At 42.2% G+C, this 27958-nt stretch overlaps 1 protein-coding gene and 1 long non-coding RNA gene across 2 annotated transcripts in view; both read left to right on the top strand.

The window, feature by feature from the left end:
- Nucleotides 1–9752, top strand: part of LOC139555239 (uncharacterized) — a 29457-nt gene extending 19705 nt beyond the window's left edge. Inside the window, exons 4-7 of the long non-coding RNA XR_011670968.1 lie at nucleotides 4243–4370; nucleotides 4499–4607; nucleotides 4949–5036; nucleotides 9471–9752. This is a non-coding gene — a long non-coding RNA (uncharacterized lncRNA). The remainder of the gene's footprint in view (nucleotides 1–4242; nucleotides 4371–4498; nucleotides 4608–4948; nucleotides 5037–9470) is intronic.
- The window catches only part of mat2al (methionine adenosyltransferase II, alpha-like), a 49797-nt gene extending 22018 nt beyond the window's left edge, over nucleotides 1–27779 (top strand). Inside the window, exons 4-9 of the mRNA XM_071368799.1 lie at nucleotides 20126–20238; nucleotides 23344–23487; nucleotides 24515–24733; nucleotides 26811–26993; nucleotides 27135–27268; nucleotides 27499–27779. Coding sequence (XP_071224900.1) covers nucleotides 20126–20238; nucleotides 23344–23487; nucleotides 24515–24733; nucleotides 26811–26993; nucleotides 27135–27268; nucleotides 27499–27601 — 896 coding nt within the window. The 3' untranslated portion in view covers nucleotides 27602–27779. The remainder of the gene's footprint in view (nucleotides 1–20125; nucleotides 20239–23343; nucleotides 23488–24514; nucleotides 24734–26810; nucleotides 26994–27134; nucleotides 27269–27498) is intronic.
- Nucleotides 27780–27958: the final 179 nt, after the last annotated feature.

Raw genomic sequence — 27958 nt, 5'->3', positions numbered from 1 at the left:
TAGAACATTGGTTGTTCTGTATCCACAACAATTCTTAAACCACATCAGTAAAACATTTATAAAAATTGGTGTAGTTCCCCTTTAATTCAACTTCCCACCTCTCAATTAACCATTGTGTTTGGCTAGGTTGTTTCTGTAGGCTACTAGACATGTGATGGGAGACTTTGCAAAACAAACGAACGCCCACCCGATTGATATAAACCATCATATCATTCTGCTAGGTATGCTTTCTTTGCAGTCAACATTTAATTGGGGAAGTTTTGGGGGAAAGCCTTTAGAAGTTAATGTTATGTTTGTGCATGGCACTCATGTTGTGCACGATGATGGCTCTATGTAACACACTCGGTGTGTTTTCAAGCCAGTCATAAAGTTACCACACATTATGTTTGTACATTTCCAAACAATAATAAGCCAAATTAAAAGCTAAAACCTCTAACATAAATGTGGGTACTTGAATTAGTTCAGTTGCATTTTCTCCAGTATTTTGATGCCAGTCTCAGCACGCACCTTCTTCTTTGATGGGGTTTAATGGCAGTTGGCATCAAATATTAATGGTGCATTACCGCCACCAGCTGGACGGAGTATTGAACGAGAAAATAAAAATCCATTGTGGGAGAGAGGGAAAACGACATCATACAAAAATAGACATGTTAGCAAACACAACCCATCACACTTATTCAATCAGTCCATTCCAAAATACATCCCTACACAGGTTAAGGGGTCTGTGAGGGCGGAACATTCAGCGACAGGATTTCTTGCAAGGCCTCTGCTGTGAAATCAAGAAACGTTCAGCTACATTCACAATTATTCTAATTTCTCTGCTTGTGCTGTACAGTTTCACCATTGCAATGAATAATACAAGGTCCACCTTGTTAACATGCAACATTTCACAGTCCCTCAGTTGATGAAACACCTTCACTGGTCGTGGTGGCTCTATCAGTGGCGGTCGGTGCCGTTTTAAGATGAGGAAGGACTTTTTCTTTTTTAGCATGGCCTTATTTCTATTACAACTTATTGGATGACTGCCATTCATATTCCATTCACCCAGCTCAATGTAACGTCAATATGTTTAGGGTACTACATGATACTCAAATTTTCCCTATACCCATCATGAGGTTGCTACAACCTATCCCACGAATGACAGTTTACAATTTAGGTGCACAGGTTGAGAAAATTGAGTAATCAAGGTGACAGACAGTGACATATTAAATAGCGCCTTGCACACTCTTGCCTGCATCTAGCTGATCTAGGTTGTAATCGTTAGTCCAACAGTTACAAACAAGAGTTCCTAGTGGACAAATTCAGGTATGTTTATCCCCTTTCCTTCCGTTTGCTTCTGTTTTAAGAAACATTTTTCAACAGAATCGTTGGAATGAATATACCCCTGATCACACGCAAACACAGAACTAGCAGTCACATACAAACAGAATGATCACTTTGCTCGTTGTGTGTATATATAATTCCTTTTCGCATCTACGCTCTCTCACTTTTTTCCCTATGCTTGTGGAGTTCAGTGCAGTTGTCTGTGACCAGGCAAAAAAAAATGTAATTGTCACCATATTAGCTAACGTCATAGTCAACATAGCTACTAGAACTAACGCGCTAGTCAACCCTCTACAATCATGCAATACAGTGTACAGCAAGCAGTTTAGTCAACTACTCACCCCGTTTTATGCACTACAGTGCTATCTAGCTGTAGCTTACCATGGTGCTACACCAGAGAGTGCTGTTGAGACTACTGTAGACCTTCATTGCAAAACAATGTTTTATCAATTTAAAATACATTTGAATATACTTACCATAGTTTTTATCTTAAAATTATAACTTTTTATTTTTATGTTTCACAATTTTTATTCTTCTGAAATTCACTGAGTAGGATGGTCCTCCCCTTCCTCCTCTAAGGAGCCTCCACTGGGCTCTACTACCAACTAAGGGGCCTAGCCCAAACCATAAACAGCCCCAGACCATTATCCATCCTCCACCAAACTTTACAGTTGACACTATGCATTGGGGCAGGTAGCGTTCTCCTGCCGTCCGTCCGACTGCCAGATGGTGAAGCGTGATTCATCATGGTGGCGAGCTTTACAACACTCCAGCCGACACTTGGCATCGCGCATGGTAATCTTAGGCTTGTGTGCGGTTGCTCGGCCACTTGGTATTGAGTGTTACGACCGAGGATAGACTATTCAGCACTCTACGGTCCCGTTCTGTGAGCTTGTGTGGCCTACCACTTCGCGGCTGAGCCGTTGTTGCGCCTAGAGGTTTCCACTTCCCAATAACAGCACTAACAGTTGACCGTGACAGCTCTAGCAGGGCAGAAATTTTACAAACTAACTTGTTGAAAAGGTGGCATTTCATGACGGAAACACGTTGAAGGTCACTGAGCTCTTCAGTAAGGCCATTCTGCTGCCATTGTTTGTCTATGGAGATTAATGGCTGTGTACTCTATTTTATACACCTGTCAGCAACGGTGTTGATGAAATAGCCAAATCCACTAATTTGAAGGGGTGTCCACATATTTCTTGCGCCACCCCAGAAATAACCCCTTTGATAGGCGCCATGCTTTGAAAATCCAAACAGTAAACATTCCACTCTGATATCTTTTTGTCTTAAAACATGTTTCTTCTGCGCCGCAGACACACAAATCTAAAGACCACTTCTTTTGACTCTCATCGACTCCACACTTTCTTCCAACACATTCCCGATTTTCCTCGAGACATTAAACAGATTTTTCAGGTAGCATTGGTCCAACATCCTCACCCCCCGACTAAAAACGAGTGTAGGAGTTACCTAGTTTCCACCACAACTTTACTTCTCATTTCCTTTCTTCGCCATGGTAACACACTCATTCTCTCACTCTGCTATTTTCTTCACCCAACTCACTAGCAGTTTCAAACTGCTTTTCCGATACGCACCTTCACCGCAAGCGCCTGTCTTTTGACAGGCTGAGGCTCTCTGAATCCATCCAGTCACCGCTCTAATGCTGTTGACCAATGACGCAGCATTTTTTTGGGGGAAAAGACATGCAGCATCCTCATGCTTATCAAACTTTGTGTCTGTGTTAGCACGGCAGGCTCTGGGGCCTTCTTGCCGTGGGCACAAAATGAAGGAGAAAATCATACCTGCTTGCTGTAATTGTGTAGTACCTCGTCTGTTCTCCTTTTTGTTTTGTCAACTTTTCTGCATTTTCTCTGAGGTAGGCTACTGGACTGTTTCTTTTTCCACCTTGGTTTAGTTAGTATTAGCATGCGAGATATCTGACATCTGGAATCTATCTATTTTAGATTTTTCTCGCTATAGCTATTAGATTTTCCTCATTCTCCCTCAACCCGGTGAATTGGCCGCCTCCCCCTTGCTTTGGTCCTCGTCCTGCACTCTTTAAAAAAAAGTTTCCCCATCGGATGGGCCCCAGCCATCAATCTGTAAGTCTCTGCTCTCTCTTTGCTTTTGATCTGCGGTCATGTTTTAGTTGTGTTCCAGCTGGTCTCCAGTTGTTGGGCTCTGGCTTGCCGACCAAAACCGTGGTGGTTGGCTAGGCTAATAGCTAGTTGTCTAAATGGCTAACGGTAGCTGGCTGGATAGCTTGCTGGCTAAGATAACTTCATATAGCGATCATTCTTTGATAACTGGTTAATGGCATTATGTATTTCCAAAACTTTGGTTTACTTTAATGTAGCTTTAAGCTAGCTGTTGATATTAACTGGCTGACTTATGCAGTGGTAACGTAACATTAGCAGACTGGTAGGGCTAACGTTAGCAGGTCAGTAGGACTAACGTTAGCAGGCTAGTTGCTAGCAACCTTGCAAGTTGATTTGTAAATAAATTCATAAAGTCTTTGCTTGTAAGTTGGCAGAAAATGTAATTGAAACCAGTAGTCATGAGTACAGACAATTTGGTTTAATTTGAAGTTATACATTTTGAAGTTATTTCTGTTTACATTATAGGGAATAGGCTGGCTTGCCGGGTCCTCCATATTACATCACACCCCGGCAAAACATTTTCTGATATGACTTCGGCATTCTCATTGGTTTGATGTAGCTAATAACTTAAAGTCGAAAAGTGAGATATAACTTTAACTAGCTAGCTAACTAATGATTTGCCTAAACACTTAGCTATATTTTTGGGGTGAATAAGTTGCTGTACCAATATCATGCTGTCAATATGCTAGTGTAACTGTTCAGAAGCATGTTAGCACAACAATATGAGCTGACTTGACATCAAAGCAAAACTTCACTTTTGCAGATGGATACCCTTTCACTACCCGTGGTGTGGAAAAAGGATACATCAACACCCTGGAAAGATGTTTGTGGTGCACTCACTCATAACATGTTTTTGAGTGATTAATGAGTATCATCTTCAAGGTTGATAAGGTAAGCAAATGCATGTATTATTCTCATAAATGTAGTCTATATATGAATTTGTAACAATTGGATCTTTCATTGCTTTAAACTAGTAGCTAGCTCATCCTGATCATGTGTTGTTCCTTCTTTCTTTCTAGAAGCCATCAGTTACAAGTCAAAAATACAGATTAAGGCCTTCAATCAAACTGAGGACAGAGAAATATGTGTGCACCGGGTCAAGGCTTCTTGCATGCATCACTTTTAGATGTAAGTCATCTTTAATTCATTTTGGAAAAATAATATGAATTGCCATATTATTTATTCTGCCCAAGCCTCATACACCCTCAGGAAGAAGAGAATACTAGTAGACGACTGGCTCTTAATGATTAAGTCTAGATTGAAGATCATAATTAGTTGATTAGTTTGAATCAATTGTGTTGAGGCTTGGCTGTAGAAAAATATTGTATGTGGCTCTCTAAGACAGGGGGCACCAATGTTTCGTGGGAGGGTGCGGGACCTTCCCTGATTTGAGGGAACAATTTTTAAGAATAATTTACGTTTTGGTTATACCGATTTTTAAAACAATGCATAAATCCGCTATGCTTTAGGCTGAAAACAAGTGGTTAACTGCCTGAGGAAGATGTGACTCTGCACATGGGAATATCTTTGGTTTGTCTCTGACATTCAGAAGCTGAGGTAAGACCTTCTGAAATCGAGGAGTCAAGGAAATTGTACTTATACAATGTGTGACTGTCGCTATCAATTGTTTGATTGATCTGTATTAAAAATGGTACTGGAGAAGAAGGCAGACGTTTTACGTGTCCCCAACCGATTTTGTTTTTTGTTCGTTTATTTGTGTTGTTTGTAACTTTTTTTAAACTTATTTTGTATGTAATGTTACCGCTACCATCTCTTATGACCGAAAATAAGTACACCACATCAGTCATTGGCTTCATCAATGACGTCATCCCCACAGTGACCGTACGTACATACCCCAACCAGAAGCCATGGATTACAGGCAACATCCGCACTGAGCTAAAGGCTAGAGCTGCCGCTTTCAAGGAGCAGGACTCGAACCCAGAAGCTTATAAGAAATCCCGCTATGCCCTCTGACGAACCATCAGACAGGCAAGGCTTCAATACAGGACTAAGATTGAATCGTACTACACCGGCTCTGATGCTCATCGGATGTGGCAGGGCCTGCAAACCATGACAGACTACAAAGGGAAGCACAGCCAACAGCTGTCCAGTGACACAAGCCTACCAGATGAGCGAAACTACTTCTATGCTCGCTTCGAGGCAAATAACACTGAAACATGCATGAGAGCACCAGCTGTTCCGGAAGACTGTGTGATGACACTCTCCGCAGCTGATGTAAGACCTTTAAACAGGTCAACATTCACAAGGCCGCAGGGCCAGACAGATTGCCAGGAACATGTACTGCGAGCCTGTGCTGACCAACTAGCAAGTGTCTTCACTGACATTTTCAACCTCTCCATGTCCGAGTCTGTAATACCAACATGTTTTAAGCAGACCACCATAGTGCCTGTGCCCAAATACACTAAGGTAACCTGCCTAAATGACTACCGGGTCAGTAGTCATTTAGGCAGGTTACCTTAGTGTATTTGGGCACAGGCACTATGGTGGTCTGCTTAAAACATGTTGGTATTACAGACTCGGACATGGAGAGGTTGAAAATGTCAGTGAAGACACTTGCTAGTTGGTCACATCTGTAGTCATGAAGTGCTTTGAAAGGCTGATCATGGCTCACAGCAACATCATTATCCCAGAAACCCTAGACGGCTCTCCAATTTGCATACTGTCCCAACAGATCCACAGATGATGCGATCTCTATTGCACTCCACACTGCCCTTTCCCACCTGGACAAAAGGAACACCAATGTGAGAATGTTATTCATTGACTACAGCTCAGTGTTCAACACCATAGTGCCCTCAAAGCTCATCAATAATTGAAGGACCCTGGGACTAAACACCTCCCTTTGCAACTGGATCCTGGACTTCCTGACGGGCCGCCCCCAGGTGGTAAGGGTAGGCAACAACACATCTGCCATACTGCTCCTCAACACAGGGTCCCCTCAGGGGTGCGTGCTCAGTCCCCTTCTGTGTACTCCCTCTTCACTCATGACTGCATGGCCAGGCACGACTCCAACACCATCATTACATTTGCCGATGACACAACAGTGGTAGGCCTGATCACCGACAATGATGAGACAGCCTGTAGGGAGGAGGTCAGAGACCTGGCCGTGTGGTGCCAGGACAACAACCTCTCCCTCAACGTGATCAAGACAAAGGAGATGAATGTGGACTACAGGAAAAAGAGGACCGAGCACGCCACCATTCTCATTGACGGGGCTGCAGTGGAGCAGGTTGAGAGCTTCAAGTTCCTTGGTGTCCACATCACCAACAAACTAACATGGTCCAAGTACACCAAGACAGTCGTGAAGAGGGCACGACAACCTATTCCCCCTTAGGAGACTGAAAAGATTTGGCATGGGTCCTCAGATCCTCAAAAGGTTCTACAGCTGCACCATCGAGAGCATCCTGACGGGTTGCATCACTGCCTGGTATGGCAACTGCTCAGCCTCCAACCGCAAGGCACTACTGAGGGTAGTGCGAACGGCCCAGTACATCACTGGGGCCAAGCTTCCTGCCATCCAGGACCTCTATAACAGGCGGTGTCAGAGGAAGGCCCTAAAAATTGTCAGACTCCAGCCACCCTAGTCATAGACTGTTCTCTCTGCTACCGCACGGCAAGCACTACCGGAGTGCCAAGTCTAGGTCCAAGAGGCTTCTAAACAGCTTCTACCCCCAAGCCATAAGACTCCTGAACATCTAATCAAATGGCTACCCAGACTATTTGCATTGCCCCCCCCCCCCTTCCTCTTTTACAGCGCTGCTACTCTTTGTTGTTATCTATGCTTAGTCGCTTTAATAACTTTACCTACATGTACATATTACCTCAACTAACTGGTGCCCCCGCACATTGACTCACTTTATGTTAGAGAATATGTATTATTAAATTGAGAGTTCATATAAATTATCATAATAAAACATATTTGGTAGTGGAATTACATTTCATTTGGGGAAATCGTGTGTAGATTTTCTTTCTTTCTTATTGTTAGTATTGTTTTTTATGAAATAGAATTGCAGGAAATGGGCTTCAAAACATGACATTTTTCAAATGTTAAAAGGTGGGGGGGGGTTGGGGAACCCCTGCTCTCGGAACAGTTTGCCATACATTCACTTGAAGTTAGGCCTACTAAATCTATGTCCCAGTTTATGCTAGCTACATCATTTGTTTTTATATAGCATTTATAACTGGCAGAAACATTGTTTCCTTGCTGAAAAATACTGTATATACAGTTGAAGTCAGAGGTTTACATACACTTAGGTTGGAGTCATTAAAACTAGTTTTTCAACCACTCCATAAATTTCTTGTTAACAAACTATAGTTTTGGCAAGTTGGTTCTACTTTGTACATGACACAAGTAATTTTTCCAACAATTGTTTACAGACAGATTATTTCACTTATAATGATGTCATGGCTTTAGAAGCTTCTGATGGGTTATTGACATCATTTGAGTCAATTGGTGGTGTACCTGTGGATGTATTTCAAGGCCTATCTTCAAACTCAGTGCCTCTTTGCTTGACATCATGGGAAAATCAAAAGAAATCAGCCAAGACCTCAGAAAAAAAAATTGACCTCCACAAGTCTGGTTCATCCTTGGGAGAAATTTCCAAACGCCTGAAGGTACCACGTTCATCTGTACAAACAATAGTACGCAAGTATAAACACCATGGGACAACGCAGCCGTCATGCCGCTCAGGAAGGAGACGCTTTCTGTCTCCTAGAGATGAACATACATTGTTGCGAAAAGTACAAATCAATCTCGGAACAACAGCAAAGGACCTTGTGAAGATGCTGGAGGAAACGGGTACAAAAGTATCTATATCCACAGTCAAACGAGTCCTATATCGACATAACCTGAAAGGCCGCTCAGCAAGGAAGAAGCCACTGCTCCAAAACCGCCATAAAAAAGCCAGACTACGGTTTGCAACTGCACATGGGGACAAAGATCGTACTTTTTAGAGAAATGTCCTCTGGTTTGATGAAACAAAATAGAACTGTTTGGCCATAATGACCATTGTTATGTTTGAAGGAAGAAAGGGGAAGGCTTGCAAGCCGAAGAACACCATCCCAACCATGAAGCACGGGGGTGACAGCATCATTTTGTGGGGTGGCTTTGCTGCAGGAGGGACTGGTGCACTTCACAAAATAGATGGCACCATGAGGAAGGGAAATTGTGGATATATTGAAGCAACATCTCAAGACATCAGTCAGGAAGTTAAAGCTTGGTCGTAAATGGGTCTTCCAAATGGACAATGACCCCAAGCATACTTCCAAAGTTGTGGCAAAATGGCTTAAGGACAACAAAGTCGATGTATTTCAGTGGCCATCACAAAGCCCTGACCCCAATCCTATAGATAATTTGTGGGCAGAACTGATAAAGCGTGTGTGAGCAAGGAGGCCTACAAACCTGACTCAGTTACACCAGCTCTGTCAGGAGGAATGGGCCAAAATTCACCCAACTTATTGTGGGAAGCTTGTGGAAGGCTACCTGGAGCGTTTGACCCAAGTTAAACAATTTAAAGGCATTGCTACCAAATACTAATTGAGTGTATGTAAACTTCTGACCGACAGGGAATGTGATGAAAGAAATAAAAGCTGAATTAAATCAATTCTCTCTACTATTATTCTGACATTTCACATTCTTAAAATAAAGTGGTGATCCTAACTGACCTAAGACAGGGAATTTTTACTAGGATTAAATGTCAGGAATTGTGAAAAACTGAGTTTAAATGTATTTGGCTAAGGTGTATGTAAACTTCCGTTTTCAACTGTATAATGCCAGTTTCAGTGAGAAGCATAGCAACATCAAAGCAGTGAGAAGCATAGCAACATCAAGGTAACTTTGTAACAGATGACCCCATTTTTCCAAAGCCAAAACCCGACCATTAGCCACTGAGTACCTTTTTAAGATGCCAAAATAGAAAATGCTTTCAATAACCATAATGTTGTTTTTTGTTTTGTGTTTTCTGATTGTTTCAGTGCATGTATTAAAAAATCTTTGGACGACGGACTTCCACAGGGCCGCCATCTACGAAGTTCACTCAAAAAGGCAATTGTTCTGAACCAAGTTAGATTTTTAGTTTTAATTCACATTCACATCTCTTTTAAACTTCAATTGGTTAATGGCTAATTGCTCAGTTATCACTTGGCTCATGTAAATTCTGTAGTTTCCCCAGGTCAACATCCTCATAGTGTTCACATTTTTCTCATGTAAAAGTTGTTGCTACATGAGAATTAAATAAACAATTTATTTGGGAAATATTCAGTCTTTGCTCTTTTCTTCATTAGCATGCTGATGATTTTAAGTTGTATTGGATTTATTTTGTTCTGTTATGACATTGAATGTTTAGTACATTTTGTATGTTTAGTTTAGTTTTTGGTGAGAAGCAAGATAGTTCAAAGTTATATATGAATTGGTTTATGTAGATATGGCATTTCAACGTTAAACACAAAGTAACTAAAAAAGTAACATTAGCATATTCATAAGGAGTTTACAGCAATTTTGCACAATTTCCCAGGATTGTTTGCCAGAAGTTCACAAGTCGCTGCAAGTTTGCCATGACTCCTTTGTATGTGAAAATATAAGCTTGCCTGTCTGTTTCTACAGGTTATTACTATGATGTGTAACTGTATACAGTGTCTTCAGAATGTACACGCACCCCTTGACTTTTTCAACAACAAAAAAAATGTTACAACCTGAATTTAAATTGATTAAATTAAAAACAAGTGTCACTGGCCTACACATAATACCTCATAATGACAAAGTGGAATTATGATTTAATAATTTAACAAATTCATAAAAAATGAAAAGCTGAAATGTCGAGTCAAAGTATTAACCCCTTTGTTATGGCAAGCCGTAATTAGTTCAGGAGTAACAATTTGCTTAACAAGTCACAGAATAAGTTGCATGGACTCACTGTGTGTGCAATAATAGGGTTTAACATGATTTTTCAGTGACTACCTCATCTCTGTACCCCACTCATACAATTATCTGTAAGGTCCCTCAGTCGAGCAGTGAATTTCAAACACAGATTCAACCACAAAGACTAGGGAGGTTTTTCAATGCCTTGCAAAGTAGGGCACCTATTGGTAGATGACTGACAATACAAAAAGCAGACATTAAATATCCTTTTGAGCATGGTGAAGTTTGTAATTACACTTTGGATGGTGTATCAATACACCTACTCACTACAAAGATACAGGCATAGTTCCTAACTCAGTTGCCGGAGAGAAAGGAAACCGCTCAGGGATTTCACCATGAGGCCAATGGTGACTTTAATGCAGTTAGATTTTAATGGCTGTGACAGGAAAAAACTGATGCAATTTTAAAAACATAACAATACATTCACAGATTTCACAAAACACTGTGTTTCCTCAGGCCCCTACTCCACCACTACCACATATCTACAGTACTAAATCCATGTTATCGTGTGTGCGTATGCATTTGTATGCGTATGCATGTGTATGTGCCTATGTTTGTGTTGCTTCACAGTCCACGTTGTTCTATAAGCAGTGGTGTAAAAGTACTACTTAAGTCGTTTTTTGGGTTATCTGTACTTTACTATTTATGTTTGACTACTTTTACTTAACTACATTCCTGAAGAAAATATTGTACTTTTTACTCCATACATTTTCCTTGACACCCAAAAGTACTCGTTACATTTTGAAGGCTTAGCAGGACAGGAAAATAGTCCAATTCACGTACTTATCAAGAGAACATCCCTGGTCATCCCTACTGTCTCTGATCTGGCAGACTCACTAAACACACATGATTGGTTTGTAAATGATGTCTGAATGTTGAGTGTGAATGGAGTGAATGTGAATGGAGTGTGCCCGTGGCTGTCCGTAAATTTAAAAAACAAGAAAATGGTGCCATCTGGTTTGCTTAATATAAGGAATTTGAAATGATTCATACTTTTACTTTTGATACTTAAGTATATTTGAAACCAAATACTTTAAGACTTTTACTCAAGTAGAATTTTATTGGGTGACTTTTACTTGAGTCATTTTCTATTAAGGTATCTTTACTTTTACTCAAGTATGACAGTTGGGTACTGTTTCCACCACTGTCCATAAGGTGTATTTTTATATTTTAAATCAAATTTTACTGCTTGCATCAGTGACTTGATGTGAAATGGAGTTCCATGTAGTCATGGATCTATGTAGTACTGTGCGCCTCCCATAGTCGGTTCTGGACTTGGTGACTGAAGAGACCTCTTGTGACATGTCTTGTGGGGTATGCATGGGTGTCCGAGCTGTGCGCCAGCAGTTTAAACAGACAGCTCGGTGCATTCAACATGTCAATACCTCTCATAAAAACAAGTAGTGATGAAGTCAATCTCTCCTCCACTTTGAGCCAGGAGAGATTGACATGCATATTATTAATATTTGCTCTCTGTGTACATTTAAGGGCCAGCCGTACTGCCCTGTTCTGAGCCAATTGCAACTTTCATAAGTCATTTTTTGTGGCACCTGACCACACAACTGAACAGTAGTTTACTGAAAGCCAGTGGCATGTCATTAGTAAAGATTGAAAAAAGTAAGGGGCCTAGACAGCTGCCCTGGGGAATTTCTGATTCTACCTGGATTATGTTTGGAAAGGCTTCCATTAAAGAACACCCAAATCAAATCAAATGTATTTGTCACATACACATGGTTAGCAGATGTTAATGCGAGTGTAGCGAAATGCTTGTGCTTCTAGTTCCGACAATGCAGTAATAACCAACAAGTAATCTAACCTAACAATTCCACAACTACTACCTTATACACACAAGTGTAAAGGGATAAAGAATATGTACATAAAGATATATGAATGAGTGATGGTACAGAACGGCATAGGCAAGATGCAGTAGATGGTATAGTGTACAGTCTATACATATGAGATGAGTAATGTAGGGTATGTAAACATAAAGTGGCATAGTTTCAAGTGGCTAGTGATACATGTATTACATAAAGATGGCAAGATGCAGTAGATGATATAGAGTACAGTATATACATATACATATGAGATGAGTAATGTAGGATATGTAAACATTATATTAAGTGGCATTGTTTAAAGTGGCTAGTGATACATTTTTACATAATTTCCATCAATTCCCATTATTAAAATGGCTGGAGTTGAGTCAGTATGTTGGCAGCGGCCACTAAATGTTAGTGGTGGCTGTTTAACAGTCTGATGGCCTTGAGATAGAAGCTGTTTTTCAGTCTCTCGGTCCCCGCTTTGATGCACCTGTACTGACCTCGCCTTCTGGATGATAGCGGGGTGAACAGGCAGTGGCTCGGGTGGTTGTTGTCCTTGATGATCTTTATGGCCTTCCTGTGACATCGGGTGGTGTAGGTGTCCTGGAGGGCAGGTAGTTTGCCCCCGGTGATGCGTTGTGCAGACCTCACTACCCTCTGGAGAGCCTTACGGTTGTGGGCGGAGCAGTTGCCGTACCAGGCGGTGATACAGCCCGACAGGATGCTCTCGATTGTGCATCTGTAGAAGTTTGTGAGTGCTTTTGGTGACAAGCCAAATTTCTTCAGCCTCCTGAGGTTGAAGAGGCGCTGCTGCGCCTTCTTCACAACGCTGTCTGTGTGGGTGGACCAATTCAGTTTGTCCGTGATGTGTACACCGAGGAACTTAAAACTTTCCACCTTCTCCACTACTGTCCCGTCGATGTGGATAGGGGGGTGCTCCCTCTGCTGTTTCCTGAAGTCCACAATCATCTCCTTTGTTTTGTTGACGTTGAGTGTGAGGTTATTTTCCTGACACCACACTCCGAGGGCCCTCACCTCCTCCCTGTAGGCCGTCTCGTCGTTGTTGGTAATCAAGCCTACCACTGTAGTGTCGTCCGCAAACTTGATGATTGAGTTGGAGGCGTGCATGGCCACGCAGTCGTGGGTGAACAGGGAGTACAGGAGAGGGCTCAGAACGCACCCTTGTGGGGCCCCAGTGTTGAGGATCAGCGGGGTGGAGATGTTGTTACCTACCCTCACCACTTGGGGGCGGCCCGTCAGGAAGTCCAGGACCCAGTTGCACAGGGCGGGGTCGAGACCCAGGGTCTCGAGCTTGATGACGAGTTTGGAGGGTACTATGGTGTTAAATGCTGAGCTGTAGTCGATGAACAGCATTCTCACATAGGTATTCCTCTTGTCCAGATGGGTTAGGGCAGTGTGGTTGCGATTGCGTCGTCTGTGGACCTATTGGGTCGGTAAGCAAATTGGAGTGGGTCTAGGGTGTCAGGTAGGGTGGAGGTGATATGGTCCTTGACTAGTCTCTCAAAGCACTTCATGATGACGGAAGTGAGTGCTACGGGGCGGTAGTCGTTTAGCTCAGTTACCTTAGCTTTCTTGGGAACAGGAACAATGGTGGCCCTCTTGAAGCATGTGGGAACAGCAGTCTGGGATAAGGATTGATTGAATATGTCCTTAAACACACCAGCCAGCTGGTCTGCGCATGCTCTGAGGATGCAGGTGGGAATGCCGTCTGGGCCTGCAGCCTTGCGAGGGTTAACACGTTTAAATGTTTTACTCACCTCGGCTGCAGTGAAGGAGAGCCCGCAGGTTTTGGTAGCGGGCCGTGTCAGTGGCACTGTATTGTCCTCAAAGCGAGCAAAAAAGTTATTTAGTCTGTCTGGGAGCAAGACATCCTGGTCCACGACGGGGCTGGTTTTCTTTTTGTAATCCGTGATTGACTGTAGACCCTGCCACATACCTCTTGTGTCTGAGCTGTTGAATTGCGACTCTACTTTGTATCTATACTGGGACTTAGCTTGTTTGATTGCCTTGCGGAGGGAATAGCTACACTGTTTGTATTCGGTCATGTTTCCGGTCACCTTGCCCTGGTTAAAAGCAGTGGTTCACGCTTTCAGTTTCACGCGAATTCTGCCATCAATCCACGGTTTCTGGTTTGGGAATGTTTTAATCGTTGCTGTGGGTACGACACCCGCTGTGTTCTGTTAGACTGGTAACTCTTTATCCACAATATAGCAGGGGGTGTAAAGCCATAACACACAAGGTTTTCCAGCAGACTATGATCAATAATGTCAGAAGCCGCACTGAAGTCGAACAAAACAGCCCCCACAATTTTATCATCAATTTCTCTAAGCCAATCATCAGTGCTGTGCTTGTTGAATGCCCTTCCCCATAAACATGGTGAAAGTTTGTCAATTTGTTCACTGTAAAATAGCTTTTTTAAAACACATTTTTTTCCAAAAGTTTACTAAGGGTTGGGAACAGGCTGATTGGTCAGCTATTTGAGCCAGTAAAGGGGGCTTTACTATTCTTGGGTAGCGGAATGACTTTTGCTTCCCTCCAAGCCTGGGGGTACACACATTCTAGAAGGCTTAAATTGAAAATACGTCAAATACTGTATGAATGGCAATATCGTCCGCTATTATCCCCAGTAATTTTCCATTCAAGTTGTCAGACCCCAGTGGCTTGTCATTGTTGATAGACACCAATAATTTTCTCACCTCTTCCAGACTCACTTTATAGAAGGCAAAATTACAATGCTTGTCTTTCATAATTTGGTCATATAGATAGATATCTATCTATCTGGATGTGTAGTGTCATCGTTTGTTGCTGGCATGTTACGCCTAAGTTTGCTAATCTTTCCAATGAAAAAAATTATTAAAGTAGTTGGAAATATCAGTTGGTTTTGTGATGAATGAGCCATCTGATTCAATGAATGATGGAGCTGAGTTTGCCTTTTTACTATCATTCTTTGTCATTTATCATATACTAATGATGGAGCTGAGTTTGCCTTTTTACTACCATTCTTTGTCATTTATCATTTACTACATAACAATGTTCCAGAAGAGTGATACCCTTATCAGACCATGGTCTAAAGTTACTATTCTGGAAAAACATAGGGATCAATCTATTGTTCTGTAAAGGGGTTTTAGGGGAAAGGAATCCCCCTTGTCTGAACAGCTCATGCAGTTTGCACCATGCCAGGACAGAATGTATGATTAAAGGGTTGTCTGTGATGGTTTTTATAGATTTTCTGTCCCATTTGTAAAACAATTCTGCCCCAGTGTCATCATTTACCTCAAGCTTTTCAATGTTCAAGCATGAGGGAGAGGGACCCTTGTCAAACCTCTGAGCCAGAAACCTAGACTGTGCAGCCCAGTAGCACATTCTAAAATTGGGGAGGTTTAATCCCCCTTGACCGTCATCAAAGGTCAGTTTATCCAGGCCAACCCTAGGGGTTTTGCCGTGCCAGATAAACCTTCTGGTCAGCTTGTCGAGAGAGGAAAAGAATGCTGCGGGAACAGAGATAGGGAGAGATTGAAACAGATATAGAAATCTGGGCAGGACATTCATTTTAATTACATTTATTCTACACAGTAGAGTGAGAGGCAAGTCCATCCATTTACAAAGGTTTACATCCACCTTTTGCAGCAAACTGGCCAGATTGAGTTTATAGAGGTTGTTCAGATTACCATCCACCATTATGCCCAAATATGTGAAGCCCATAGGCAACCATCTAAAAGGAAACTTGTGCTTGATGGTATGATGGTCAAAGACAATGGTAAGATTTCGCTTTTATCAAAATTGACATTCTATCCAGAGAAAGAACTATAACACTGTAGTAGGATCTGCAAGTGAGAGAGGGAGTGTTCTGGGTTTGTTAGTAATAAGATAAGGTCGTCCACAAAGAGTGATAACTTATGGGTATGGGGGCCCACCTCAAAGCCATGTATGTCAGGGCACGTTCTAATAGCCTCAGCCAACGGTTTGATGGCAACCTTGTCTGTTCCCCCTATAGAGAGGGAAAGAGGAAGTTGATTGCAATCCTAGCTTTAGGAGATTTGTAGAGTGATTTTATCAAATTTACAAACACGGTACCTAAACCAAACCTTTCCAAGACGCGAAAGAGGTATGGCCATTCAACCCTATCAAAGGCCTTTTCAGCGTCGAGGGAGACTGCGAAACTAGGTATTTTGTTTTTGTTAGCAAGGTGAATTATATCAAAGAACCTTCTGAGATTATTGGAGGACAATCTATTAATTATGAAGCCAGTCTGATCTGGGTTGACCAACAGGGGAAGACATGACTCCAGTCTCTTAGATAGCATCTTGGTGACCAGTTTACAATCTATGTTAAGGAGAGAGATTGGTCTATAGGAGGTGCACTTTAGCGGGTTTTTCCCTTTCTTGTGGATTACAGTAATCACTGCTTGAGAGAAAGACTCTGGAAAGGAGTTGTCTTCCCCAGCTTTTTTAAGTACCTCCATAAGGTAGGGGACCAACAGCTCCATCAATTCTTTATAGAACTCTGGAGGGAAGCCATCCTCCCCGGGAGATTTATTAGAAGGTAAGGATTTAATGGCCTCCAACAATTCAGGAACTGAGAAGTGTTCACTCAGGCGCTCTCTGTCTTCCTCTGACAGGCATGGGAGGTTGAGAGAGGAGAGAAAGGAGTCGATCTCTGATAGATCATCGCTTGATTGGGAAGTGTAGAGGTCTTCATAGTATTTCTTAAAAGTATTATTAATTTCAGTAGGGTCGAAAGATATCTCATTAGTAAGAGTTTCTATAGCATTAATTGTCCTCTTATTTTCCTCTGCTTTCAGTTGCCATGCCAATACTTTGTGAGCATTCTCTCCAAACTCGTAATAACACTGTTTTGATTTAGTGATGGCCCTCTCAGCTTGATATGTGTTCAGAATATTATATTTCCGTTTTTTATTTACCAAAAGCCTGTATAGATCTTTAGTCGGGCCTCTTTGGTAGGTTTTCTCTAGCTCAGAGATTTCAGATTCAAGGGCACTCAGTTCCACACAGTGTTTTCTCTTCAGCCCTTTAGTATAGGAAATGATCTGTCCCCTCAGATTGGCTTTCAATGTGTCCCAAAGAATGAAACTGTCAGGAACGGAGGGTTTGTTTGTCAAAGTAAAAAATATTGATCTGCTCTTTGATGAATGCACAAAATTCAGGTTGCTTTAGGAGTGTAGAATTTAGTCTCCATCTATATGCTCCATTTACCTTGGTAGGAATGGAGATTGATAATACCAGAGGAGAATGGTCACTAAGCAATCTGGGGAGATACTCGATATCTAACACTCTATGAAACAGTTGGGTCGATAGTAAAAAGTTATCTATGCGTGTGTGTGTCTTGTGTGGGTGTGAATAAAAAGAGTAGTCCCTATCCTGTGGGTGCAACTGTCTCCAGATGTCTAGTAAATTGAGATCTTTCATGAATGACATGGTGAGCTTGCCGGCTTTGGTAAGAAGTGAGGGTTTATCAGAGGACCTATCAAGAACTGTATCTAAACAAAAATTACAATCTCCCCCAGCCAGTAACCATCCTGGTGGTGCTTGAGCAACCTGAAGGAAGACATTCTGAATAAACATATGGTCATCGAAGTTAGGAGCATAAATATTCAATAGGGTCCAAGACTCTGAAGACATATGCCTCTGCACCAAAACAAACCTGCCCGAGGGATCTGAGATGGTGTTGTTGACGCAGAAGGGGATGTGTCTACTTATCAAAATTGCAGTTCCTCTTGCTTTGGAGTTAAAAGAGGACGCAAAAACTTGTCCTACCCATTCCCTCTTCAATTTCTTGTGTTCACTGGCTGTAAGATGTGTTCTTGTAAAAACACAATGTCAGCCTTTAATTTCTTAAGGTATGTATAGACTATTTTCCTTTTAATCGGGCTGTTAAGACCTTTTACGTTGAATGTAACATATTTTAGTGGATTAAGCATATGTTGGGTTTCAAATATGTAACCGAATGGAAATCTCTCATATGTAAATAGTCAGGAAATGTTTCAACTTTGGTTTGAACACAGAAGTGACCTATGTGTCTCTTTAGGAAGGAAACAACAATAAACATAGAAAGAAAGAAAAACAAAACCCCGCCCACCCCGATTGTCAGACTAAAACAACAATCCCAACAATCAAACATGAATACACTTGTTGAGAGACGTTGCTGTTCGCTTTCCATCTTGCTCTTACTAGCTAAACCTTGGCGTAAACTAAAACCTGCGAGCTCTCTAAGTTGAAAACAAACATTGTGAATAGACATTTATGGCTGAATATTTAATACTGCCCACGGTAAGGGCTGCTTGAGTCTCTTTTCGGAAGAGAAACATAAATGGGGGGGAAAGCAGTGGGCCTAAGCCCACTTACTTGCTTCGCCCAGTGGATATTGACTAAACCAAAATATACTCTCCTGTAAATGTAATAGAACTCACCCCGGGGAAAAAACGGTTAGTTGAAAATGTACAAATCATTTATAGCGACCGGATAGCGGGGTAAACGGATCCAAATTCCAAGAAGATATCAGCAGTTCAGTCCGGATAAGAGAAAACAAACAAACTGCATCTTATCCCCCAGAGAGACCGGTTCAGACGTGGTTCAGTTCTTTGAGAAAGGTGAACACTTCTCCCGGTGTGTTGAAGAGATGGCTTCGGCCTTTGTACTGAACCTTCATCCGCACAGGGTGGATGAGGTAGCCGGTGATGTTCTCCTTCAGTGCTTTGGCGGCAGGTCTGAACTGCTTGCGACGTCTGGCGAGATCCGCGCTCTATCCGGGAAAAGGCTGACCCTCTTGCCATCGATGGTGATGTTCCCTTTGGCTCTTGCGAGTTGCAGTATCTTCTCTCTGTCTTGGATACGAAGGAACCTGATGCCCGTGGGGGCTCATCTGGCCGGGGTTTCGGCACTGATGTTCTGTGGGCGCGTTCGATTTCCAGCGGCTTGGTGAAGTTGATTATGCCTAGGACATCCGGGATCCATTAAGTGAAGAAACGGACCGGGTCACGGCCCTCGCTGTCCTCTTTCAATCCCACCACACGGATATTACTACGTCTGCTCTGGTTCTCCATCTGGTCTACCTTGTTTTTGAGGTAGGCAATGTCCTTCTGCAGTTGTATCAGAACCTGGTCATGTCGAGCGATGGTATCTTCAACTGTGCTAATGCACAACTCAGCCTCAGTCGTTCTCAAAAGGAGATCATTCATGGAGGATTTCAGGTCGTCAATGCAAGAATGGAGTTCAGCCGATTTCTTGTCAATTTTCATAGAAAGACCTTTGTTACCATCCTGAATTTCCCGGAGGAGAGTAGCCATTGCGAGGCTGCCGAGAGTAACAGTCTGGAACTGTCGTCTGAGTTATGAGGGCTAATGCTAATCTTGCTAGCTGTAGCGTTATCGTTATCTTGGGAATCAACGACATTTTGGTCGTCCTTCTTGCCTCTCGGTCGGAGGTCCATGGCTCTTTGGGAAGGTAAGTACTTGACAATTTATCAGCCGATGTTAGAATATTGTTTCAACGTTGTTATTTATGTAATAATAGAATAACTTTGAAGAGCTCGGTTTGTCAACGTCTGCTCAGCTCCGCGGCATCACGTGCTCCTTTTTTACTTTATTTAATCTATTTTAGAATAAGGCTGTAACTTAAAGTTTGAAAAATTCAAGAGGTCTGAATAATTTTTTAAGACACTAAATGAGATGTTTCTGTTTTTAATTTTCAATGCATTTGCAAAAATGTCGAAAAACATGTTATCACTTTGTATTGTGTGTAGCTGTGTGAGAGGTAGGATAAAAACCATTTAGTCAACTTCAGGCTGTAACACAACAATGTGGAATAAGTCAAGGGGTTTGAATACTTTCTGAAGGCACTGTAACTGTCTTTCTACAGGGTTTGACTATAAGACGTGTAACGTGCTGGTGGCCCTAGAGCCCCAGGCAGAGGAGATATCAGTATGTGTGTTTGAAGGCAAGGATCAGGATGACATCGGAGCCGGAGATCAGGTACACTTAAAAACAGTTCCATCAATTCAGCGCCTTTTGAGAAATGTAACTTTGTAAAATAAAATGTTTGTTTTCAACTAATTTTAACATTGTCATAGAGACACATTTTCGACTTCATTAAAAAAACTAGTTTTCCCATCTCAAGAGGTTAAATTTAAAAAAAAATACTATATTAAGTGCCTATTGAGTGGCAAATAAAGTAACATGGTTGAATTTAAGATTTTATCTTAAATCGGACAAAAATCCCCTTGTGACAGGGAATGGAAGGAAGATAGCGTTTTTCACTATGAATCTGGCAACTCTGCAGAGTGGTCACTAGCTGGCACCCAACATGAACCCCACTGCTCACCCTAACCTTAAATTAAGACTAAAAAAGTAAAAAAAAAAAAAATAATATTCATCCATTTTTACAATGTACCCAATTTTGACTTTGCAGCTGGCCTATCCAATTCGCTCAGTTCTGCCTCCAGGACAAGCCTCGTGACAATAAACGTCAACCTCCGAATGGCAGCTTTACGTGTGCAACACGGTGCGGCAGTTGAATGCAAGCTTCACCCCAAAAATGTTTTTGTTAAAAACATTCTAGTCTATCTATGGGTAACAGGATTAACATGTTATTCTCTACCGACCCACTCAGTTTTCCATCACATAACACCAGAAAACGACATAAAAGAGTAGAACCAGCTCACCTGCTTTTACTCTATGATTTGACTATTAGATGTTCTTTAGAAAAAAGGGACAGTTTAACCTTATTAAAATGAGAGTTCAGTTCACGTAACAGGGTTGACCTTAAAATGAGGGACAAACGTATGTGAATTACTTATCACATAAAATAAATAATATTCAGAAATGACTTTCTCAAAGCAGCAAGATAACTAGCTTTACAATGATGGTGAAAACTCAGTGAAATTTGGTTATGTGGGTTAAAATCTTAGAAGTCAGAGGGTGCACAAAGGGGCATGTCAAAATGCTGAATTTTGGCAATTTAGCAAGTCTTTATTCATACCATGTGGTATTAATAGAAGATGTTCTGAAAGAGCTGCAAAACCTGGACCCGTACAAATCAGCTGGGCTAGACAATCTGGACCCTTTCTTTCTAAAATTATCCGCCGCCATTGTTGCAACCCCTATTACTAGTCTGTTCATCCTCTCTTTCATACCGTCCGAGATTCCTAAAGATTGGAAAGCTGCCGCGGTCATCCCCCTCTTCAAAGGGGGTGACACTCTAGACCCAAACTGTTACAGACCTATATCCATCCTGCCCTGCCTTTCTAAAGTCTTCGAAAGCCAAGTTAACAACCAGATCACTGACCATTTCGAATCCCACCGTACCTTCTGCGCTGTGCAATCTGGTTTCCGAGCTGGTCACGGGTGCACCTCAGCCACGCTCAAGGTACTAAATGATATCATAACCGCCATCGATAAAAGACAGTACTGTGCAGCCGTCTTCATCGACCTGGCCAAGGCTGTCGACTCTGTCAATCACCACATTCTTATCGGCAGACTCAGCAGCCTTGGTTTCTCAAATGACTGCTTCACCTGGTTCACCAACTACTCAGATAGTGTTCAGTGTGTCAAATCGGAGGGCCTGTTGTCCGGACCTCTGGCAGTCTCTATGGGGGTGCCACAGGGTTCAATTCTCGGGCCGACTCTTTTCTCTGTATACATCAATGGTGTTGCTCTTGCTGCTGGTGATTCCTTGATCCATCTCTACGCAGACGACACCATTCTGTATACTTCTGGCACTTCTTTGGACACTGTGTTAACAAATCTCCAAACGAGCTTCAATGCCATACAACACTCCTTCTGTGGCCTCCAACTGCTCTTAAACGCTAGTAAAACTAAATGCATGCTCTTCAACCGATCGCTGCTCGCAACCACCCGCCCGACTAGCATCACTACTCTGGACAGTTCTGACGTAGAATATGTGGACAACTACAAATACCTAGGTGTCTGGCTAGACTGTAAATTCTCCTTCCAGACTCATATTAAGCATCTCCAATCCAAAATGAAATCTAGAATCAGCTTCCTATTTTGCAACAAAGCCTCCTTCACTCACGCTGCCAAACATACCTTCGTAAAACTGACTATCCTACCGATCCTCGACTTTGGCGATGTCATTTACAAAATAGCCTCCAACACTCTACTCAAACTGGATTCAGTCTATCACAGTGCCATCCGTTTTGTCACCAAAGCCCCATACACTACCCACCACTGCGACCTGTATGCTCTCGTCGGCTGGCCCTCGCTATATATTCGTCGCCAGACCCACTGGCTCCAGGTCATCTATAAGTCTTTGCTAGGTAACGCTCCTCCTTATCTCAGCTCACTGGTCACCATAACAACACCCACACGTAGCACACACTCCAGCAGGTATATCTCAGTGGTCATCCCAAAAGCCAACACCTCCTTTGGCCGCCTTTTTCCCCAGTTCTCTGCTGCCAATGACTGGAACGAATTGCAAAAAATCACTGAAGTTGGAGACTTATATCTCCCTCACTAACTTTAAGCATCAGCTATCTGAGCAGCTTACCGATCGCTGCAGCTGTGCACAGCCCATCTGTAATAGCCCATCCAACTACCTACCTCATCCCCCATATTGTTTTTATTAACTTTTTTGTTGTTGCTCTTTTGCACACCAGTATTTCTACTGGCACATCATCATCTGCACATCTATCACTCCAGTATTAATTTGCTAAATTGTAATTATTTCGCTACTATGGCCTATTTATTGCCTGACCTCCTTACTCCATTTGCACACACTGTATATAGATTTTTCTATTGTGTTATTGACTGTACTTTTGTTTATCCCACGTGAAACTCTGTTGTTTTTTGTCGCACTGCTTTGCTTTATCTTGGCCAGGTCGCAGTTGTAAATGAGAACTTGTTCTCAACTGGCCTACCTGGTTAAATAAAGGTGAAAAATTAAATTAAATTTGAAGGTTACTTCATTTAAATAACCGGCTTAAAATTCTATATAGGTACACAAATCCTACTTAAAATATCAAAGGGATACACGCGGAACAACCCATTTACACACACGTGCATGCACACACTGCCTTGGCTTAAGTGAATGTCTAATGATATAGCCTGTGGTCCTGCCAGGGCCTGATGTTTGGCTATGCTACAGATGAGACAGAGGAGTGTATGCCTCTCACCATCCTACTGGCCCACAAACTCAACCACAAGATAAAGGAGCTGTCTGCCAACGGGGAGTGTCCTTGGATCAGACCGGACTCTAAAACTCAGGTGAGCCCTCTAGTGATGAGGTCGGTCTATCAGAATGAGTGACGTAGAACCTAGTTAGTGAATGTCCCCAATTCTGCACAAATCATGTAACGACAGAAATACAAGTGGATTGGAGACAGATGGAGGTGATGCATATTTATCCCCAAGATTAAATTGGTTTGAAATGAGTTTCAGATCAGATGAAATACTAATACAGGGGTCTGACATAATGTATTATATTTCACCACCACTAATGAGATTGGTGTACTTGATGCATGTTGTGTCGGAGCTTCTCAAAGTCAGGGGGCGTGGTCGACAGTCCGTACCTCATCTCTCCTATCACATCCAACTTGGATCGATATTTGTTTTTATTGCAGAGGAGAGCACTGAATCAGCGTACCATGAGTTTTTTTTAATGCTTGAAGGGAGATGGCACAGTATTTCCTTTTGAGTCAGGAACCAAAACTCCTCCATAGTGACCCGTGAATGCGTTGTCTGCAGCATTTGGTCACATGACAGCTCCATCAGCTGTTTGATTTCACTTACCAGCATGTCAACTGAGCCAGGATCACAGTCAAAACAGATTTTGCTGATTTGGTCACTCATCTATCAATTTTTTTTTGTATTTCGCTTGTATTCAGTTTGTTCAGTTTCTCAAATAGGCTAGGTTCAGTCATTTTCCTCTTGATTGCCAGCGATAGCATCAATTCTTAGTTTCACAGTGTTATCTGACAAAGGTATTGATGTGAGTTTCTGTGCCTCTGCCTCCCCACACATTGTTTTCATCATATCAATTGTGGCCGGTGAAATCAAAGTCTCTGTGTGGTCCATAGCGTAGCAGGCCTAGCGATTTCATATCAGTTGTGATCCCTAGTTTGGGAACCGCTGTACTAATACAACTAAACATGAATCATTAAATGTTTTTGAATATTTTTTGCATAATATTTTAGCATACAACTTCAAAAATATTTCTTCAGATAACTTCTGTCTTGTCCTCTTGTCAGTTATGACCAAATGCTGACCTTTGAACTGTCCCTCTGTCTCCAAGGTTACAGTGGAGTACCGTGATAACAGTGGGGCCATGGAGCCGGTGCGTGTCCATACAGTGGTCATCTCTGTGCAGCACAGCCCTGATGTCAGTCTGGAAGAGATACGCCGTAGCCTGATGGACAGCGTGGTCCGGAAGGTCATCCCTGCCCGTTACCTAGACGACAAGACCATCTACCACCTGCTTCCAAGTGGGAAGTTCCTTCTGGGCGGACCTCAGGTAAGAATGGGGCTTTCAAATAATACACCATTATTCCCTAACCAACTTGCCTAGTTAAATTAAATAAAAATTAATTACCTAACCAAATCAAATGTCTTATACATGGTTTAAATGCTTGTAAACGTTTATACATGTGGAGATGCTAATTTGTCGATATGTACACATACTGTAACTTCTTTTGTTTATAGATTCTTATCAATTCAAGGATATATATAGTGTTATAAGGTGTTTCCTTGCAGGAATGCCGGTTTTACAATGTATGAATCACAGTAGCGTGCCGTGGGCCTGGCGCCTGGGCCTTCAGTGAGGTCCTACACAGTCCCACCCGAATTAATCCACCTGTTATTACCATCATTTAGATGCCATGGCTCTAGACACTATACATTTAGACAGAAACGCAGTATAACCAGGCGTTGCGTCACCTTGAAATTGACATTTTTTTCAGAGAATTGCAGGGGAAGAGTACAATACAGTACAGTTCAACTAATAGGCAAGAACATAGTCGAGTGCAACAGAGTTATATTAATATTCTTCTTCTATCCATTTCTGGTCCACAAACTTTGAGCTTTAAGTCCCCCAAAAAATAAATACAGTGTGTTCACTAAACAGCGCATTGTCGCACCCAAAGCAGTTTCACCGTGATGATAAAGACACATAACTATTCACTGAAAATAAAAGAAAACAAATAATTTGCAACATAGGCTATTTGCCATTTTATTTTGTTAATATATAGGCTATTTAATATTAACGAAATAAAATGCGAAACATACATACACATTTAATAAAAAATAACATGCATTGTATGCCTACTCACCAAAGACTGATTATTAGACAGTTGCGTGCGCTTAGGGGATCGTGAGAAAAATGCTGCAAGGCCATTGAGGTTGGCAAAGAAGACCTTGCATTCTTTAAGCTTTGAGGCTCCTTGAGTCAGTACTAAATTTAGTCGATGTGCATAGCAGTGAATGAATAAGGCCATCGGTGCCCTCTCCTTAACTTTAGCCTGCACCCCATTGAGTCCAGATGCCATGACTGCTGCGCCATCAAAACACTGTGCCACAACTTTATCCAGACTACATTCATTTTCCTCCAAGAAACGGAAAATAAGAGCGGCAATGTCATCAGCTCGCTTGCCGCTTGTCACATCTTCAAACCGGATAAATCGCTCCTTGACTCCCGTGTCCGTCACATAACGCAGGACGAGTGAGAGCTGTAGCTCCACTCTGGTGTCCCCAAACGTTTTCAAAAGCACCATTGCTTGTAAGGAGCCTGTGAGCCATTGACAGCGCTCATAGTTGAAACTTGTGGCGAAAGTGGCGAACGAACGAACCCCTTTCCCGCCTGTGACAGGCTTTGTGGCGTCGGGCGACCTCTCCTTACAATGTCTAACTTTTCTTGAAAAGTTCGTCTTGAGAATGGCGTTATAATTATATCCTCGACCAAATCGATATCTTCTCCTCCTTCCGCCATTGTGGGTTCAAAAAACAGTAGAACGCGAATTAATTCATTTATCAAATTTAGTTTCCTAGATCTGCATAGACCTGCCCATAGGACCTGCCTCTCAATATTGGTAATCCAATCAAAAGACGTGGACGCCCTACGCCTGCTAGCTGGCTCCTGTGTAACACTGGAGCCAGCCAGCAGGCGTACAATAGCCAACTCTAAAGCTGATTGGTTGACACAAAATTTTAATTTCCATTCACTTTAAGCTACAAGCGCCCGCACTGTTGATTCTGAAGGCCTGAGGGCAGATTTTAGACCCCTGGCAACACATGATGGCTGAATATGATTGGATAAAAGATCTAACGTAAAGACCAGCCCTCCAAATCTCAACCTGGGGCTGGAAGCAGTGCAACCAAGAGGAAAGCTATGAAATGAAGAGTATAACTCTTACTCTGGGGAATAATTTAATACATATTTGTGGGAAAATATATTTAAAAAAATATATATATTCTGATGATGTTTAGGCCCGCAGAGAAGGCCTTGCAGGCCCTGACGGCCCACCACTGATGAATCATCTCCCAGGCAATTAGATGTGTGTGTATTTTATGTTTTGTTTTTGTACTCTTCTGGACAGAGTGATGCAGGACTGACAGGTCGTAAGATCATAGTGGACACCTATGGAGGGTGGGGAGGGCATGGTGGAGGGGCCTTCTCTGGAAAGGACTACTCTAAAGTGGACCGCTCTGGGGCCTATGCAGCCCGCTGGGTGGCCAAGTCTCTGGTGAAAGCCAAGCTCTGCCGGAGAGCCTTGGTTCAGGTCAGTCAAAATCCTTAAAAGTATGTACTAAAATTCTGCATTCAATATCTGGCAGTATAGTAATAAGAATAGTGTGGGACTTTAAAAAAAACCTTGTTAATCTTTTCTGGGGGTGTGAATCTTCTGTTTCTGCTGTCCCAGGTTTCGTATGCCATCGGTGTGGCTCACCCTCTGTCCATCTCTGTGTTCCACTATGGAACTTCCACCAGGGAGGAGGATGAACTGCTGCAGATCGTCAACAACAACTTTGACCTCAGGCCTGGGGTAATTGTCAAGTAAGTACAATATCACTGTCTTGTAATCTAGAGGTCTAACAATACTGTGTTGTGGCTTTTTATCAAATTGAGATACTAAGATATTTGACACATTGATCTTGCTGATGAGCTGCTTCTGCTTTGGGACATTTGGGAATCACAACGATTATGCCAAAGAGAGGTGGAGAAACTTATGCTGCAGGCTAATTTATGGCACATTCTGACGTGTTAACATGTTCCCTCTTCTCCAGAGAGCTGGGTCTGAAGCGGCCTATCTACCAGTCCACTGCCTGCTATGGACACTTCGGCCGGGACGAGTTCCCCTGGGAGAAGCCCAAGCCACTGCAGTTCTGATGGAAACAACCACTCTTATCACCTGGCTGTTTTTTGTAAATCTGACTGAAAAATAACACTATCAGATAAAAAGTGTAAAGCCTTTCTCTTTATGATTGAACATGTAATTGTCAACTGTGAATCATGGGCCAAATTCTATCTTTTATCTTACTGAAAATATAAATTGACGTTTCAGCAACACTGTGTGACACTTGGTTGTGTAATATATGTAAGGTTTGTAATGGCCTCCAGAAAAGTGAAAGGCGCAATATTCACCATTACCGCTAGAGGGAAGTAATAATCTGTTGATTACGCAACGGCATCCGGGAGGGAGAGAAAAAAGTATAAATCAAAGTGTATTGGTCCGTAACAGATTAT

This window comes from Salvelinus alpinus, chromosome 1 (genome assembly GCF_045679555.1).
Source record: "Salvelinus alpinus chromosome 1, SLU_Salpinus.1, whole genome shotgun sequence".
Classification (NCBI taxonomy): domain Eukaryota; kingdom Metazoa; phylum Chordata; class Actinopteri; order Salmoniformes; family Salmonidae; genus Salvelinus; species Salvelinus alpinus.
This window is presented reverse-complemented; position numbering and strand designations above follow the sequence as displayed.